The sequence below is a fragment of the Pithys albifrons genome, chromosome 16 (assembly GCF_047495875.1).
Source record: "Pithys albifrons albifrons isolate INPA30051 chromosome 16, PitAlb_v1, whole genome shotgun sequence".
Lineage (NCBI taxonomy): Eukaryota > Metazoa > Chordata > Aves > Passeriformes > Thamnophilidae > Pithys > Pithys albifrons.
Genome location: NC_092473.1, coordinates 14663040 through 14682036, shown reverse-complemented (window position 1 = coordinate 14682036; position 18997 = coordinate 14663040). Strand labels below are relative to the sequence as shown.

Here is an 18997-nt window from a genome sequence, read left to right as displayed (position 1 = left end):
AGCGGGAGCGATGGCCCCGTGAGGGGATGGGATGGAGGGGGTAGGAACAGCCCGGGGGGGAGCCGGGGGGGGGGGGTGTGTGTGTCACTGCTGGGGAGGAGGACGAGGGGGACGGAGGGGAGAAGAAGGGAAAGTGGGAAAAAGAGGGGGAAGAGAGGAAGAAGAGAGGAGGGAGGAGAGGAACAGGAGGAAGAAGAGAGGAGGAAGAGAAAAGGAGAGAGAGGAGGGAAAAGAGGAAGATGCAAAAAGAAGAAGGAAGAGAAGAGGAGGGAGAAGAGAGAAGGAAGAGGCAAAAAGGAGGAAGAGAGGAGGAAGAGAACAGGAGAGAAGGACGAGACAGGAGAGATTGAAGAAGAGGGAGAATGGAGGTCACCCACAAGGCCCTTCCTCCCCTCTCTGCCACCCCACTCCCACCCACCCTCAGGACGAGGGTGAGGCACCCCATGTGAGGCTGAAGCACAGGGTGCTGTGCCCATCTGGGCCCAGGCTCCAGCCATGGGCAGGGGGGGAGCTGCAGGAGGAGGAAGAGGAGGACAGCGAGCCCTGTCCCTGCTTTCTAGGACAGCACAGCCACCACACTGAGCCGCCCCATCCCCGGGGAGTCGGTGACTCCCTTTATTTAGAACCAGTTCCCTGCTTCCAACCACCTGGATCCTGCCAGGGGGGATCAAGGCCCGTCCCAGCCCACAGCACCACCACACAGGCAGGCAGAGCGATGCTTTCTGCTTTTATTCAATTAATGCAGCAATCTATACAAGAAAAAAAAATAATAATGAAACCATGAAATTCCAAACCCTGACAGTGAAGAACCAAATTCTTCCTAAGAATCAACTGGAATTAAAAGATTCCCCCACATCAGACTGTACATAAAATAATCTCTGCCCCATTTACAGCGTTTCACACAGTACTTCTTGTATCTCAAACTTCAGAACTGTACAACTTTGTTACAAACCACGCTTTTTCCTAGGAAAAGCTTACGGAAAAAAATATTGCCACTTTCTTTTTTATTTATTTTTTTTATTTTTTTTATTTTTCTTGGTAACCAAAAAAAAAAAAAAAGTTTAGAATCTTTTAAAAAACAAAATTAAAGTCAGCCAGAACTTGTAAGTGTGGGCAGGGGAAGGAGCAGAGGCGCTTCTTGGCCGAACGTTTCTCCTCCCAGTGGGGAAAGGGAACATTTTTGGCAGGTAAATGACTCTTTGCTGCTGGTGGGGGCCCAACCCCGGCCCCCCCCGAGCTTTCCTCAAAGCCTGGCAGATGTTTTGACCCTTGGGATTGGACAATTCCACCACTGACTCTTGGGGAGATATGGGCAACAGCAACAAACCCCAATTCCTCCTGTTCTTCAGGCAAAAGCAGGGATGAGTCCCACTGAACTTAGGGATGAACCCCACCTTCCTCCCCCTTCCTTAGGAAAGACAGTTCTCCTGGTCTGGGCTGTGGGTCTGGGTGCATGGACTGTCACACTGGATGCAGCCTTATTCCCAGTTTGGGGCTGAGCAAGGACATGCTGAGGGGGGATGGAGAGGAGGTTGGGACACAATGGATCAGGCACAGGACGAACCACTGGGGTCAGGGCTGCCTGTGAGCCCCTCCCATGGAGCAGAGGGGACAAGCTTTGCCTCCAAACTGGCGCTCCCCACGCTCCCCACCAGCCCCATGGCACCAGCCTGACAGAGAAAAAGTACAGGATCACCAGGAATTCCAAGCCACAGTTCCACCACACAGGTAACAGGAAGGGATCCAGGCCTCTGGATCCATGTGGAAAATGAAGTCTTCTGGTTTCGAATCCAGGTTTCACTCTGATGATGTTCAGTGCAAAATAGTTAAAAAACCATGTTATCTACACATATACATCCGTGTCTATAGAAAATGTCTGTACAAGTGGGAAGGTGGCCCTGCCTGCACGCTGGGGACTCCTCTCCCAAGGGATGCTGCGGGTCCCACCTCTTGCATCCCACTCCTGCTCTCTCTCCAAGGTGTCAAGCCCCAACCAGTCAGGTTGAAAACCAAGTGAGCTACAAGAATAGATGGTGGTTGGAGCTGGAGCTCCTCCTGTCCCCTCAGCCATGGCTGCCAGCTCTGACCCACTGCACGGATGTGGGGCAGGGAGAAAGGGAGGAGGGAAGAGCTCCCAACCACAGCATGCAGGAATTCCAAAATAAGCTGGGAAAGGATACTACACAAGGACCAGGATGAGGTGATGACTGGTACCAGGCCAGAGGTAAGACCTCAGGATGCCTCATTCAGCCTTTGGCAGAGATACAGCCAGCACCTCATCCCATGGGAATCCTGCTCTGGGAAGCTGCCCCCAGAAAGGGAGGCTGCCTCCAGCTTCATTTTGAGTTGACACCAGGATAGAGTATCAGTACTGCAGAGGTAGGAATAAAAGTGGGAGACAGGAAGGGAGAGGGGAGAGCCAAGACCTCTGGCAGTGACCACTGCCCTCAGCAGAGCCCAGCACAGCGGTGGGCACGGCCAGGATGGATCCAGAAAGACAAAGTCATAAGGAGGAGAAGGGATTGCTGCTCCCCACATGCAGTTTTGCTGTCAGGGGAATGCCAAGCTTTCCAAAACAGGGGATTTGTAGCCAAGAGCTGGCCTGGATTCACAGCAGGAAGCTGGGAGGGTAAGGAACATCACTTGAAATGCTACATGTGGTCTAAAAATGACATTTTAAAGGTTTCAGAAGTGGCAGAAGCACGAACTTTCAGATCTCTGGGCAGACAAGACAAGTTCCTTCGAAGGCTCTGCCTGTACCTCGGCACGGAGCCAGCAGGGGCTCTCACCAGGAAAGCAATCAAAATAATCAGAGATAGTCCCTGGGGACCTCAGGTACAGACCCCACAAACCAGCACTGTGCTAGAGGTGAGGGCAACATCCTCTGTGACCTCTGATGTGACCACAAGATCCAGCCTGAGTAGAACCCCAACACCAGGCGAGTGGCAGGAGCTGCAGAAATAATCAGCAGGGAAGGGAAAGGACAGGGGGACCCAGATGTCAGCAAGTATTCTGCAGGGAACAACACCTGGGTGGTTCTTTTAGACCAGGAGCCCCTCAAGTCAGCAGCAAACAGGTTTCAAAATATATTACATCTTTTTATTGCCAAGCGTGCAGACCACAAAGTGTGTGGGGGACACAACACTAAGAAAAACTACAATTGGAAGGAGGGCAAAGCAGTAAAAATTTAAAAATAAGACTACTCCTTACAACTGCCAACACCTGGGTTCAAAGAATCAACTGGAGGAAGTTTTCCTTAAAAGGAGGGTTCTAAATATGGTGTTGGGCCCCCAGCTTTGCCACCGCCAAGGCTTTGGTCTGGGCTAACACAAACCAGGTGGGAGGAGAGGAGGATGAAGGAGATGTTCCAACACAACTCCACGGGCCTGAATGCCCAATTCTTCTCAGCATTTCCTGTAGCAACCAGAAAACTCTCTGCCACAGGAATAAGCCAGGGAAGACAGGCAACTTTGCTGAACTGGGGCCAAACTAGACCCCTGCAGTGTCCCTGCTCCCAGAGCCAGCCCCAGAGGGGACAGACCACAGCCAAGGCCGTGGCAGCGCCTGTTCCTGCTCCCACAGAGCGCAGCCAATCCCTTGGGATGGGACACTGTGCTGGGATGCTGTGCCTCTCAATTCTCCACCCAGAAGGGGCCATGGAGAACAGCTCTTCTCCAGGGTCCCAAGGCACACGCCCTCACAAGCACAGCATCTCTCCTACTCCTCTTTGCTATCCCCAGCTCTGGGAAGCAGCACATACTCAGTGTGATCCCTCACTCGGCAGCCCCAAGGTTCCAATATGGATCTCAGGACAATGCTGGGCTGTCCTCAGGGAAGCCAGTCATGATTCCTTCCTCCTCAACCACAACACACACCCATCAGACCAGCACTGAGAAACCAGAACTCTAGTACATTCTTCTTGGAGAGGGCAGCGCAGGGACACAAGGCTGCGAGCCCACACTGGCTTGGGAAAGGATCTGGAAAGGAAAACTTACGGCATTTAAAACACTAAAGTGCAACGAAAATGTCCTAAACCCTTTGAAATCAATCGCAGTAAGAGGGGTCTGCAAAGCTTCAAACTTCCAGTTACTGCAGGGCACTCTTAAAACAGACCCAACAACCACCAGGAAAGATCAGACCAAGGAGCCCTTTGGTGAAACAAGGAATACGATGCCACCACGGAATTTCAGCTCCTAGGGTCAAACATCATATTTAGAACATTTGAAAAGGAAGAGTGTTAAAGCAAAAAAAAAAATAACCAACCAAAAAAACCCGAAACAAAACCACAATTCTTGAATCTTGCGCAATGAAACAGTTAAACTTTTTGGTGTTTTCAAAAGAAATCCCAACAGACAGCCTGGCATAACTTTATCTGCATCCTAAGGGAGAGATGCCCGCTTGACCCATGACTCAGGACACCATGTGCACTGGACATGTTCCATCCTTACATATGTCTCAGCATTCCTCCATTCACAAAACCAAATCCTTCCTGTTTACTCTTCAGCCTGAAAGGAAAAACCAAAACTGAAGCTAGATGGAAGATAGCCAGAGGGAGGAGAAAGTTTTCACAGACTGGAGGCCAATCTCATCAGCTCCATGAGCCTGGAAAGAGCAATCCTCAGTGTCGTCTCATTTTAACCTTCCTGGCCGGGCTGCCATCCTCCTCTTCCTCGTCACAGTCCTCCGTGTACTCGTACGACCGTCGCCAATAGTTCTCGGAGCTGAAGTTGCTCCGTCTCCTATGTTTTGGTAAGAGGACTGAGCGCCTGTTCTCCTCTTTATCCATTTCTAGAATCCGTGGCCTGTGGAGAGAGAGAAGGCAGGAGTGAGAGCACAGCCAGGGAGGGTTTGGGGCATTCCTGCTGCAGATCTGTAAATCTGGAGTGATAGCACTGCCTGTTTCCACACTGCCTTCCCAGCACCAGGCACTCATTAGAGCAGGAACAGTTCACCAACATGCACCTCCCAGGAGCTGAGAACTTTCCTTTGATGGTGCAAGTCCTTCCCCTTCCCAGGGAGAGCTTTACTCCTTATCTCCACCAGGAACAATTCCAAACAGCCCAGTCACCTCTTTTGGTTTTAAGTGCAGCTTGTGGCTCCAAGAAACATCCCTTGGGCAGCAGAGTCTGTATCTCCTGCAGCAGAACTCACAGCACAAACCTGAGCTCTTTATGGTGCAGGATCACACCACAGCTCCAAAATGCTTTGTCCTCTCAAAACATTAGCACAGTGCAATTGTTATTTCTGCAAAGCTGCCTCTGATCACTTCATAGCAGGACTGGGCTGATGGGCTGCACAGAGCACTGACTTTATCTGAGTGGTTTCTCTGAGAGATACCACTATGATATTCATGCTCATTACTTGTTGTATTGGAGTCTTTGAGGCTACAGGAGGAGAAAAACATGTTTTTCACACCCATCTGCTGCAGGAGCCTATAGGAGCCATCCCCCACACCCTGATAAGGTCACATCAGGCTGAAAAACAGCTCTGACAGATCTGCACATTTGTCCTGCATGAGCGCTCCCCTAATCGGACACTGCGTGCTCCGAGGGAGGCTGCACTGTGGGCCAGCTTCAATTCTTCATCCATCTTCCCAGCCTGCATCCAGGTGAATGAACACGGCTCACAAACACGCCATCCACACCCTCCTCCCTCATGGACAGGTTGAAACAGGGCTGGGACCTCACAGCAGCCAAGCCCCACGACCAAGAGGACTTTTGGGCTGTATCCAGTGTGCAGAGAATGCCATCTCTATCCTCAGGAAGCTCTGGAATTGGACTATCCAGGCCAGCTGGCAGACTGGCTGCCACTCAGGGCTATTGGTGTGCTCACACCAAGGTGTTTAAGGGAAGCCTTGCTGCAGAGCTCAGGCTGTCTGAAACCTTGGCAAGGAGCTTCCCTGAAGGTCAGGCTTAAGCATCCACACAGTCTGGTTTCTCACACAAAAATATACACACACAGCTCTGGAATCAAAACAGGTCTGAGAAGCTTCCCCAAAAGGCCTTCACCTTTCCCAGATAGCAAACCCTCACATTCTCTCCCAGGACTGCTTTCATAATATAGTTTAACGCAGCTGCACAGGTTGCTTGGCAATAGAGGTCAGAAATGATTAGCTGCAGGGAAACTATTGTTCTGAACGACTGCATTATCAAAAGCCAGCCAAATCTATTGCTTCTTCATTATGCCACTCACAGGATAAACAATGTAAGCAGCTTACAGCCAGAGCTCAGCCTCCACAAGTCTGGGAGGAACACAGAAAGAGCTCATTCTGGTAAAACAGATCTTGGCACCACAGAAAGCACCTGCCAGGTGCAACGAGGATGTTTTTAAGTGTGTTGTGCAGCAAAGGACCTCAGCCATGCACTGACCCAGAGACCCCAACCCAAGCATTGCTCTTAGGAGAGATCATCCTACCTGTGAGCAGCATCAGGATCTGCTTTGCGATGGGACCGCTTTGGTTTCAGGATCTGGTCCCGGTTGCTTCCTGACAGACGGTCAGAGTTATAACCTGGTGGCAACACAGAGCTACTCAGGGATTTTGTTTCCAATCGAGGTGCATCTAGTCTTGTTCTGCAAATGTTTAAAGAGAAGAGAATTTGCAAGGAGTTTCTATGGAACCGCCGATGTGCTGCAGGAAACATCTGTCCTGGATGTGCTGCAGGAGAACCCTCCATCCCAGGAGGGGCAGGACCACCACAGTCCAGAGCACAACAAGCTGCAGCTTTCTGGTTTTTGAAGCTTCACAGAATCCTGGAATGATTTGGATTGAAAGGGACCTTCAAGCTCATCTCATTCCACCCTCCTGCCATGGGCAGGGACACCTTCCACTATCCCAGGTTGCTCCAAGGCCCATCCAACCTGGCCTTGGACACTTCCAGGGATGAGGCCGCCTCAGTTTCTCTGCCCAACCTGTGCCAGGGCCTCCCCACCCTCACAGGGAAGAATTTTTTCTTAATATCTAATATAAACTTCCTCTCTGAGTTTGAAGCCATTGCCCCCTGTCCTGCCTTGGGCAGAGGGAAGAGGAAGCCTTAGGGATACTCAGCCAGGAGGAGAATGCAGGAGGTGCTGAGCTCACTGCAACCCCACCTGTAGATACAGAGCAGAGCTGCCAGAGCAGCTGTGAAATCCTATGAAATCACAGCGACTCATCAATAACTCACAGCTCCAGTTAAGCCACCTGGGTGGGAGATGTCCTGCAAAATTCATCACCTCCTCCAATAGTAATAACTGCTTCCAACTGGCAACTCCCTCCTGCCCACAGATCTCACAGGGTCAGGTGTTCCTGAGCTTGACTAAGAGGTGCAAAGGGTTGAAGTACAAGTCATGAGCAGGTGTAGCAAACAGAAGCTAAACCACATCCCTCCCAGCAGCACAGCACACACTCAAGATACACTGAAGAGCAAACACAGCTCATCCCAGAGAACTGAACTGCTGCTGGCCCAGGCACAACTGGAGCCACACACATGTGGGGGGAGGCAGCAGGAAGGAAAACCAACAGGGCAATATCTTATCCCAGCACTGTGACCCCCTCCAAGCACAGCACAGTCACCAGCCTCAACTTACAAACTCTGCCTGAGTGTATTTCAAAACAGGCACTGAAGCCTAAGAATGGGTAAAATACACTAAATGGTGCTGATGCTCCAGAGCTGCCAATTTCAGGAAGATCCAAACCACTTCCCAGAAGGAAAGTCACCTAATATTGTTGTTGCAGTCTGTCTCCCTCCTTAGGATTAAGAGTGACTACAGAAAGGGTCTGGGTGAAAGAACAGGGAGATTCACTACTTGTTCTCTAGTGCTGAACTTCCACTCCTGAGGGAGGTTTCCACAGGAGAATTTCAATGTAAATTCCTGTTAGGAAGCACATCTAGCTGCCAAGCTTCTCTCTGCCATCAGGGAGAGCCTCTTCAGTTAACCAGGATGATGCCAGGCTGGCCCAGGTAATGCTGGGCATGGCAGTCTGAGTCTGACCAGCACACCAGAAAAAAGGGAACACTTCCACAGGCAGCTGCCAGGCTGGAGCCTGTGCTAGTCCACACTGTTGTCCTGAGCTGTTCTCAGCTCCAGGACTGGACCCAGTCCAGCCAGAACACCAAAGGGACTGCTGATCCTGCCCCAGACAAGGTGGTTTAAATACCTTTCAAGTACAACAGCAACTGCAGGGCTGCAGCTCAAACAAACCAACCCTCAAATACACTGGAAGGGCAAGGGAACAGCAGACGTGCTCCCTCTGGCCACAGAGCAAGGCAGGAGCAGGTTCAAGTTAAACAGAGTAACTCCTATTTATGGGAGTGGAAGCAGAATGGCAGCAGAAGTCCTCTAAAATGACTTTCAAGATGCACTTCAATAGGTCTCATTTCTATCCCCCCTCCCACGTTATCTCTTCCAGCATCTCCTGAAATTGAGAGCAGGTTCCTCCACTCTTGCTCAAAGAACTTCAAACCTCACTGGCTCCCGCACTCAGGAAACACTGAATGCCATCCCACTACAGCACTGAAGTGTTTATGACCTACTTGGTAACCACACTGCTCTGGAGCATCCTGCAGACTCCACCACTCCTCCCGCTCCCACAGCTTTGTTCTCCTGCCACTGTCAGCGACAACACGCTCGGAGCAGAGGAAAAACAGAGCCAGATTCAACCCTCTGGGACCCAGCAGGCTCTCATATTCAGAGCTGAGTATCCCAGCTCCAGCTGGGATGACCCAACTGATCCGATCCTGCTGGAGAGCTCAGGGCTGATCCCTACTGTGAAAATGAGGAAGAGGAGTTTCACGAGGCCGCTGGCTGCTCCCAGGCCTCCCGTGCTAGCAGGCTACCAGCGGAAGGAGCTGTTTTCCTGGTTGCATAACACACTGTTTCAGAGGGAGTCGCATGATCCGGGAATGGGGAATGGCGTTTGTGCAGCGATCCACGCCGTGGGGACAGGCACAGACAAGGGTCACGGCAGCCCCGCGGACACACGCGGGACACGAGGAGATGGCCACCCTCACCAGGGGTAAACAGCAATTAATAAGCTCTATTTGGCAGCAATCAGAGCACAGCCTTTGGCAAACAGGGAACTGCCATGGATTCACCAGGGCTGGAAACCTCTGTAAAGGTTACACAGGAAGAGTTACCAGGGGGTTTCTGCTTGGCTCAAGAGAGAAACCTCAGTGTGGTTGCATTTGGCCTGTCAGTCAGGTCAGCCCATGGCTGTGTGACTGGGCAGAGACACTTCTGCTCTAATGTTTAGCAAATCACACCCCAAAAATGAGGGCAAGGCAGAAGGACACACTGCTGGAGGGGGATGGCTGAGCAAACACAGCTGGTAGGGCCTCTGGTAGGAGCTACAGGCTTTGTCTCTTCAGCAGTGACCCACCAGGTCAGCCAGTCACACCCAGGGAGACCTCACTGCTCCTTCCAGGACTTAAAGGAGCCTTATGAAAAACAGGGAAAACCTTTTACATGGGCAGATAGTGATAGGACAAGGGGGCATAGTTTTAAACTTGGGGAGATTTAGATCAGATATAGAAAGAAATCCTTTACTCAGAGGGAGGGGAGGCACTGGAACAGGTTGCCCAGAGAGGCTGAGGACTTCCCACCCCTGGAAGTGTCCCAAGCCAGGGTGGACAGGGCTTGGAGCAACCTGGTCTGGTGCAAGGTGTCCCTGCCCATGGCAGGGGGTTGAACTAGATGAGTTTGAAGGTCCCTTCTTGCCCGGTTCACTTTGATGGCAGCCAGGTTAGACTGAAATAACCCAACATCCTCAGCTTACAGAAGGGGGAGAAAGCAAGAGGCAGAGCCAGTTTAAACAGGCATTTTCAATATCTGCACCAGATATTGGGCAGCTTTAGCTTATTTATCTGAGAATGTCCTTTCCAGGGAACTGCTTCACAATTGAGGACAGGCAGCTTCTTTATCCCAAAGCCCAACCAAAGCAGCTACAGGACTTGGAGATGCCTCCTTGTCAGCACTTGTGCTGCTCATCATTGGTTGCACCAACACCATGAACACAACAGCTTCAAGTTCTTATCACAACCCTCTTGCCTGAACCCCACGTGGCCGTAACCAGCTGTGGGGTGGTTTGGCTGCAGTCTGTCTTTCACCCCACTCTTATCTCCTGCCACATCTGGGCTGATTTTGCCTGGCTGATGCCTCAGGGCTGCTGTTTTTCCTGCCTTCATTTCACGGGTCTCTCTAACCAGATGTCCAACTCCACTCCTCTGGCTTTGTGCCATATCTTCACAATGTTGCCAGACTTGTTTTGAAACCAACTAAGCCATCCAAAAGCTCATCCAGTCTGAATCCAGACCTGTTGCCTGATAGCCTTATGCCAGCCTGGCCCACAACCACAGCCCTGCCACCAATGCCCACGCTTTTGGCATTGGGTTCACAGGACTCAAAATCACGTGTTTTCACTTACAAAAAGACTTCTTGATGGCAGAATTACTGCTAACACCTTCTAAGGCACACCCAACATGGCTCAATATGTGGGAGTCACATTTTTTGGTCTCTTATTAGAAGGAACTGATGACAGAGGGCATTTCTGTGCACAAGAAAAAAGTAATACTTGAGGGAGTTTGGGGTGGGGTTGGCTTATTTTCTCTCCATTTTCTTAAGAGTTTTAGGAACCAGCATGAAACACCATCAAGACAGTGTCTCTTCTAGAACAGGAAGCAAGTTTCTAAGACAGCTTACAGAGCTTGGCTTCCCAACACAGACCTGAAGGACATGCTCTGTAAAGTGAGCACTGAACTCACTTTGTTTGCCTCCCAAGTCAGCGACTTCCTCCCTCTCCCCGGGAAACAAAAGCCATGCCACCAAGAAAACTTTATCTGCTTTATAGGAGATTCTTCATCACAAGCATCAGCTTCAAAGGACTGTCCAGGTAACTCACACAGGGGGGTATCATATTACCAGACACCTGAATACACAGCCCAAAACAACAGAGTGAAATCTGAGCTGTTTGGAGCTGGGTAGCCAAGGAAAGACAGGTGTTTGGACACCAACAGGCCTTGCAACCCCAGCCCTTTCATTGAAGTGCTGCTCACAGAGCCAAGAAGTGATTAACTCTGCAGGAACCAGTTGCAGCTGCTTCCACTGCCCGGTACTGCAGGAGTGTCGGAGTGACATCTAATCAAGGTGTGAGATCAAGCCAGCAAATTAACAAACAAGGCAGTTTTAAAGTGTTTAAACACCACGACACCACATCCATTCTTATCTTACTGTCTGGAGGGCTTCAACACTTACTTCCTCAGGATGATGACAGCTCTTCTCTCCTTGATGTCCTGTGGTCGAATACAGTGTGTGATTTCGTCGGCCGCGTACCCACTGACAACAGAAACAAAAAGCCACTGTCAGAGAGACACCAGGCAGAGGCAGAAAGTGGTTTCCAGCCTCAACAACTCCTTTTGGCCAGTATTTACAACCTTCCACCAGAATTCCTCCTCCCAACACCATTCCCCAGACATACAGGAGGAAAAATTGTTGGGAAAGAATGAGGACAGATGTGGGTTTGGGGGAGCACTTTATGACTCAAATTTTTAGCATACACCAGAGGAAACTGCCTGCCACCTGCCACAGCACTGTGAAACAAGATACGTGGAAAATGAGTTTATGGATTGTAAATACAGACAATTCATTTACAAAGAAATTAGAAAGCAACAGGGGAAAAATCAGGACAATCCTCCAAAGAATCTCCTCTCTCACATGCCTGAGAAAAGCCACATTTCACAGCTGAGATGTGCAGCACACCCAGACATGAACACATACCAGAGTCAATGAGATCTGTTAGTCATAGATGGGTGCAGTGGTGGCAAGTTTAACCTCTCTCACCCCCTCACCTGGGCACAGACCCCTCTGCACCCTCATCCTCCCTGCTCTGCATCACGTGGCACATCCTCGGCCATGATACGAACATCACCAACCCAAATCCAGTGCACATGGGTTGTAACCTCCAAATTCAGACCTGCAAACCAAGTTGCACTTCCAAAACCTCCCTGTTAAGGGGCAAAACAGCTCCCTGAGCTGAGGAAAAAGACTCCAGGCTGAAGCAATAGCCACTTTCAGCAGTAGTGTTTAACTGTGTGAGAAGACTTCAGATATTCCACATTTCCAGCAGGCTGGAGAAAAGCCACGGCCAAGGATAACCTCAGACACTCAAAAAACACCGGAGCACTTTTCTCGTGGCTGCTTCTGTTGTTCAGCAGGTGATTCTGGGACACACAAACCACGCCAGTCACTCCCATGGGTGCGAGCCAGCAGGTCCGAGAGTGGGGCCTGCCCTCTACCTGCCGTTTGGAGAGTGTCACCCACAGAGAGCCTTCCAGACTCCAGCATGGGAAAAGGGAAAGCTAAACAGCTCCAGAGCCTCCTGGAACACCTGACAAGGAGCACCTTGAAAGGGACCTGGGTGAAGGCTGCCCAAACTGCACAATGCTGGCACACCTCACACTGTTTCACCTGAAGCAGAAATCACCAGGCCCACTCTCCCCACGAGGCTTTCCCTGGCATTGCCAGCTGCCAGGCAGCCCTCAGGAGCATGGCCAGGGTCAGGGGCTGGCAGGTTATTCAGGACACTCAGAGCAGAGCACACATCTCACACACGGAAGTCTTCTCTGGGGACAGGACCGGGTTTCCTTGATCTGGTTAGATAACCCACCCACTCACCCAGAAACACACACCTCTCCTCAAAGACAGATTTACTGCTTTAGGAGGGGAGTTAAAAGTCTAAGTCCTGATCAGTTAAAACAGGGGTGATCTCCATCCCTCCCATCCTCCAGGCACTGCAGAACACGACAGTGTTATGCCAAGGGGCTTATGATGATGCTCTATTATGTTCCAGGAATCTCTGCGTCAGGCTCCAGTGAATTCATGAATATCACCCACGTTAAAATTCAACTCAGCACACCCTCACCAACACCCTGAACCATCAGGAAGGAGTCTGTTTCCAGACCTGCTTCCAGACTGATGCTTTTCATCATGAGATGTCAACCTGGGCATCCCTTCTCACTCCCCAGACAGGAATCCCCTTTCCAAAACACTTTCAGAATTTCTGGTCCCAGATGCACATGGACAGCACCAAAGCAATAACTCCAGTCCAAGGCCCTAAAGGGCACCAGTCTGCTCCAGTGCCATACTGGTGTGAGAAGACTCCTTGTACCATATCACATAGAGTGATGGTGCCTCTCTGTACAGGCAGAAAAATGGAAGAAAAACATTATGTGGTTGTGTCATACTCGCCCTGTCTTGCGCCAGCATGAACTTCTCACCCACTGCCTGGCCTTGCACACCCTGATGAGTGGTGAAGGACCAGACACTGGGGAAAAATGGGTCTACCCACAGATTTCTTGCCCAGAGAACAAATCCAAAGCAACTTGGTAAGGAAAACCCTAAATTCCTGCCCAGGAGAACACCTGAACATGACCTCTCCATCCCAGAGTGTTTTCCAGAACACAGGGAGGTGCTGGTGTTCCCCACATGCTCTCCCAACACACCCCAACTCCAAACTGTCAGACCTTACACTCCCAAGTCCTCCTTGAGTCTCTTTCTTAATCCAGAAGAGCCACTGTTGAGCCACAACAGAACTGATTCACATGGAGGCGAAAGCAGATTTTTAGGTGCAAACACCAGAAAGGAGGCCCTGATGTTCTGCAAAGTCTCTAACAAGAAACCTTTGCATGGCAACACATCCCAAGGACAGCTGGGCCAGCTCAGAGGCAGAGGGACCTGGCCCATTGCAGAGTTTGGGCAACTCAAGGCCTTACTTGTGGCTCAGGAAAGCTCCTGCCACAAACCATGTGACACCAACCAGTCTGAGCAGAACTTGAACAAATCTCTGCCTCATCACCACTGGCACTTCCTCTGCACCAATGGCTTGTTCTCAGGGATAAGGCTTTTTTGGAAAAGCATCTCTAATGCAGGCAGCTGCAGAGAGATTCCTCCAGCTGGGAAGGAAGCAAGTTCATCCTCCAGTGACTCCAAGCAGCTCTGATTATGCACTACCAGGCGTGCCTGGAGACAACAGGAGGGACACACATCACAGTGTTTCCCTGCCATTACAAACAGCCAGGAGACGACCTGGAGCACCCTCCAGCTGTGGGAGGGAAGCCCATATGGCACACAACCTCCCAGAACTTGGGAAACGTTACCTGTGTCCTTCATTCCTCCAACTGCAGCTGCACTATTTCCAACCAGGGTGCTGAGACAACATTCCCATTCAGTGCTGAGATTTGCTACCTATGACAGCAGCTGCAGGGCAGGGAGCTGGATGGAACCCCCCATCCCAGCTGGATCTGCATCTCCCAGCTCCCTCCCTGTTTTTCCAGCCTAAGCACTGTCAAAGCACACGTTCCACAGATGAACAGGCAAATTCCTCCATCTCCTCCCCACTGCTTCAATCGATTGATGCTTATCAAATTATTGCTAAAAAAAGAAAACCCACAAATGTGGTGCAGCCCCTCTCGAGAGCTGATGGGCCACAGGACTGAGATCCAGCAGCACACACTGAGGTGGTGCTTCCTCTTGGATTGGCTGGCAGAAGGACAAACCTGCAGGAGCACCTGCTTCCCAGGGCTGCAGGAGAAGAAGGAACTAGAGCAGGTCTTCTTCTAGATCTCAAAACCTACAAGGGCAAATCTTCCCTGCAGATGAGAAAGGAGAGGAAAGAAAGGCCTTGCTGGAAGAGGGAAGGGCTCATTAGGGATGGAGTGGCTCAGCCTTTGGCTTCTGGCAGAGTGGCACAGGCCAGGCAGGTGAATTCTGTTCCACCTCACTTGTTGCTTGAGGTCTGAACCCTTTCCAGCAAGTCTGAGGCAGGTTCAGTGTTGGCAAACACCACATCCTGCTTCAGGGCAGGCAAAGTCAAGGAAGGGATGTGGGGAAAGCCTCTGTGCAAAATCCCTGCTGGGTAGGCGGCTATGAAATCAAGGGAATTGGGAACAGGCTGCTGGGAGCAGGAACAGGACAGGTGTGATCTGGGGACAGGCTGAGAACACAGTGAGGTCAAAGAGAGGAATCCAAGAGCCTCCTTTAGATCCTCCTGACTTCCACATTGTACCCAAACACACATGGCTACCCTGGCTTCCCTGGAAAAGCACCAGGCCAGGAGCAGGCACTGACCCAGCAGGATTTGAATCCCAGACATTGCAGGCATGCCTCTTCTATCTGTGCCCATTCCCAATCTCCGGGGCAACTGCCTCCAGCAACTGTGTACCCAGAGAAAAAGCCAAGTTTGGGGAGTTGAGTCAATCATAACCAAGGGCTGGATTTGGTGATACACCCCTGAGAGCCGACCAACAATCTGCACCTGTCCTGCTCCTCCTGAACTGCTGGGGCTACAGGGGAGGCAAGATCTGCTGGGAGGCAAGGAATTCGATTCCAGCCAGGATCGTATCAACACAGAACAATCACTTTGGCAGAACCTCATCTTAAGTGAGTGCTAAGTATCTGCTAACTGCTGTACCAAAATTGAAATAATCCATTTTAAAGTCTATTATTTGCTGGAAAGCAGAACATCTGACTGTGATGAAGCTGCAGTGGGTGACTCGGGAAAGCAGCCCTTCGATTTGGAGGGAAAAGACACTCCATTTGGTTTGTGCATTAATTGCTTCAGCCACATTAATAAACTGGTTACAGCAGCTGGGTGATGCTGGGCAATAACCCAAACGCCCCTGGGAGACACCCCACTCCATTCCTGGGAGCCCTGAACTAGCAGCCTCTTCCCAGCAGTTTTGAGGGAGGAGCAAAGGTGTGGGATAAGAAAACACCGTTCTCTGCTCCTGGAGCAGAGAAAGCACCTCTCCTTCCTCCCACCATCCTCCACTGCAGAGTCCCAATCGTCCTCCAGACATAAGGCCACGAGTTTTCCGAGTGGCTTTAAGACTTCAGCCTGTCCTCTCTTAGGTCATAAAAAAATGTAAAAAGTGCCTCTGGCTGTGGAAAAAAAGGGAAACTATTTATTCAGGCCCACCGGGGAAAGACAGCAGAGGGGTTCTGACCACCAACAGGACAATTAGGGTAGAAAGTTTCCCTGCTGGTGTCTCGGAGAAGTGAGGGAGTGGAGTGGCTGCCCCACATCCATCAGCCCCCATCCCTGGGGATGGATGGAGTTTGCTCTGCAGTAAAGGGACACGGGACAGGATGAGTCCCCTGGGGTCCCATTTCACAAAATCACTCTGATCTCTGACCCCTCGCCCTGGTCATCCCACCAGAGGACGAGACAACATCCCCAGCGCCGTTCCCGACTCCCTCCACAGCCTCCCTCATCCCTGGCTAATCCACAGAAGTTACCTAACGCAGGGGTATGGCGAGGATTAGTTAATGTTTGTGCAGCTTTTCCGAGATAAAAGCTACACGAGATCTCAGCATTTATTATTGATGCACCAGTCAAGGAGGCCGTGAGTACGTGGGGGGAAAAATTCCTTCCCCGAACCCTGCGGCGATCACTTTACAAGCCAAAGTAAGGGATTGTGTTACAACCTGGGAGCCTGGAAAACTGGCCTGGACCTTCAGCACTCCAAAAAATAACCCCTCACACGAGGGTAAGCTGGTAGCTCAGAGCACTGCTGGTGATCCCTGCTCCTGGCAAGGAGCACTCTGACCTTCAGGGACAGGAGGGACTGGCAGTCCCGGTGCTGGGCTCCGAGCCACCTTCCCCAGGAGCTGCCACCAGTGGGTCTGTACACTCCAGTCCTGCCTGTTCCCTTAACCTCCCTGTCCCCTCACCTGCCTGCTCTCCCTCCCAGCCTGGACCGGGAAGGCAGTGGGATTAGGAAGCAGGCATTTCTCAGTGCCAATCTCAGCTTTACTGTCGACCAGCTGCGTGACCTTGGGCAGGTCATTCCACCTCCACAGTTCTTCCTCAACACACATAAAGTCCTTTCCTGTCTGTGACCCGCTGCACTTCCAAGTGACATTCCCACAGGGCTCTGCACTCTGGTCTCCCCATCATCACGGGGCAGGGGAGGTCCAGTATTCCCAGTTTACAGACTGGGAAGAGAAGGCCATTCACACCTCCTCTCCATGTTTAAGGTCAGGTCAGGAGGCACTGGCGAGCTAAGAATAGACCCAGGAGCCTTGTCCCTACCAGCTGCTCAGTTAACAGTTAAAATACCACACCTGACCACTCTTGGGCACAGGATCCATTTTGTGTCTCGACGTGTTATTTTAACCATTTATGGGAACTACGGCCAAGCTCAGCGCGACCACTCCCACCACGACTCACATCAAGCCCCATGGAGAGGCTGCCCACCCAAATCCCCACCCACCACGGCAGCAGGACCCCCCAAACCGCTGCTTCGCCCCTTCCACCCCAGCCCAACCCCGCGTGTCTACAGGCGAGGGAGATGGAGCCCGAGGCGCCGTCGGGGCACATCCACGAGCCTCGTGATCCGCGTTACACAACCGAGCCCCGGCAACGCGGGCCAATTACCTGAGCACCGTGACGCTCCCCCTCTTCACGGGCAGGAAGAGAACGGGCTCCGAGACCCTGATGGGCTTGAACTGGAATTTACACCCGAAGCAGAGCGCCGAGTCGCTGAAGAAGGAGACGGAGACGATGGGCCTCTCAAAGATATGGATGGGGTCCACGTGGGAGACAATGCAGCCCCCCGGCTGGTAGTCGTTGATGACGGCACTGTTCACAAAGCCCTCGGGAATCACCCGGTGCTCCACCAGCTTCCTGATGACCAGGTCGTGCACCCACTCAGGGATGGCATCCACCTCTCCGCGCGGGTACAGCCGCTCCTGGCCGGGCCCCCTCCGCTGCAGCTGCGACCCGTACGTGTAGCCTTCCCCGAAAAAATACTTGTTCCGCAGCGGCGCCCGGTCCACCGTGTGCTCCTTGTAGAGCCCCTTCTCGGCCCGGGACACCACGTCGTCGATGCGCGCCTCGATCTTGGCGCACTCCTCGGAGCTGAACAGGCGGAGCTGGCGGATGCCGCTCTTCACTTTCCGGGCTTCCTCCTCCTCCTTCTGCTCCTCGTAGTCGCTGGGCTCGGAGCCGGAGTCCTCATGGTGCCGCCGCTTGCGGTCGTAGGGGGGCTCGGGGGGCTCCCGTGGGAGGCCTCCCCCGCCGCCGCCTTTGTGGCCGTCCCGGTAGGGCATCATGGACTTGAGCTTCTCCCGCAGGTCCGTGTAGCCGCTGCCGGCCATGGCGCGTCCGCAGCCCCCGCCTCTATCGATCCCGGCGCTGCAGGCGGCGGCGGGCGGAGGACGCGCGGCTGCTGCTCATGGCACCCGCCGCCCTGCCGGGAGAGAGAGCCCCGGGGCACCGGGGGGTGAGCACGGGCCGCCGGGACCGCCACAGACCATCCCCTCCCACCCCGGGGAGAAGGGACCCCCATCCTGGCGGGCACCACTCCCTCCCTCTCTCCCTCCCGGGGCGCACTCACGGCTCGGCCCGGGGCGGGCGCGGACGACGCTGCCGGTGGTGCCGGTGCTCACGCGACGGCCGGGCCTGGCACATGCCCAGCGGCGGCCGCGGGCGCCTTGCCCGCTCCGGCCGCGACGGCGCTGCCCATGGCGAGGGTTTTTAGGGGGAGAAACCGGCAGAGGTGGTGCGGGGGGGATGTCCCGTCCCGTGCCGTGCCGGGGGAAGCTGCGGCGCGAGCGGGAATGGGGGTGTGTGGGGGGGGGGGGGGGGTCTGGCGCGGCCCTTCCCGCTACGTCACCAGGACCGGCCCGACATCCCGGATCGCCGCGGGGCCGCCCCGCCCCGCCCCGCCGCGCACGCGCCGCCACCGCCGCCCCCCGGCCCCGCCCCTCGCGCGCGCGCGCGCACGCTCGCCCCGCCCCGCCCCTCGCGCGCCCGCGCACGTTCCGCCCGTTCCGCCCCGACCGCCGGTACCGGCACCGGCGGCCCCGCCCACGCCCCGCCCAGCGCCGCGCTGATTGGCCGAGAGGCGGCGACCGATTGGCTGGGTGGCGCGCGCATGGAAGGAGCGCGGAGATGGCGGTGGGTGCGCGGCGCGACCGCCCCCTGGCGGGCGCGGGGAGCGCCACGGCCGGGCCGGGGAAT

At 53.2% G+C, this 18997-nt stretch overlaps 1 protein-coding gene across 1 annotated transcript; it reads right to left on the bottom strand.

Annotated features, from left to right (window-relative positions):
- Window positions 1-714: 714 nt before the first annotated feature.
- On the bottom strand, window positions 715-18462 carry ALKBH5 (alkB homolog 5, RNA demethylase). The gene is made up of 5 exons (XM_071571184.1): window positions 18372-18462; window positions 17411-18224; window positions 11230-11310; window positions 6415-6570; window positions 715-4802 (listed from the first exon to the last, which is right to left on the bottom strand). The coding sequence occupies exons 2-5, from the start codon at window positions 18130-18132 to the stop codon at window positions 4619-4621; spliced, it is 1143 nt and encodes a 380-aa protein (XP_071427285.1). The 5' UTR covers window positions 18133-18224; window positions 18372-18462; the 3' UTR covers window positions 715-4618.
- Window positions 18463-18997: the final 535 nt, after the last annotated feature.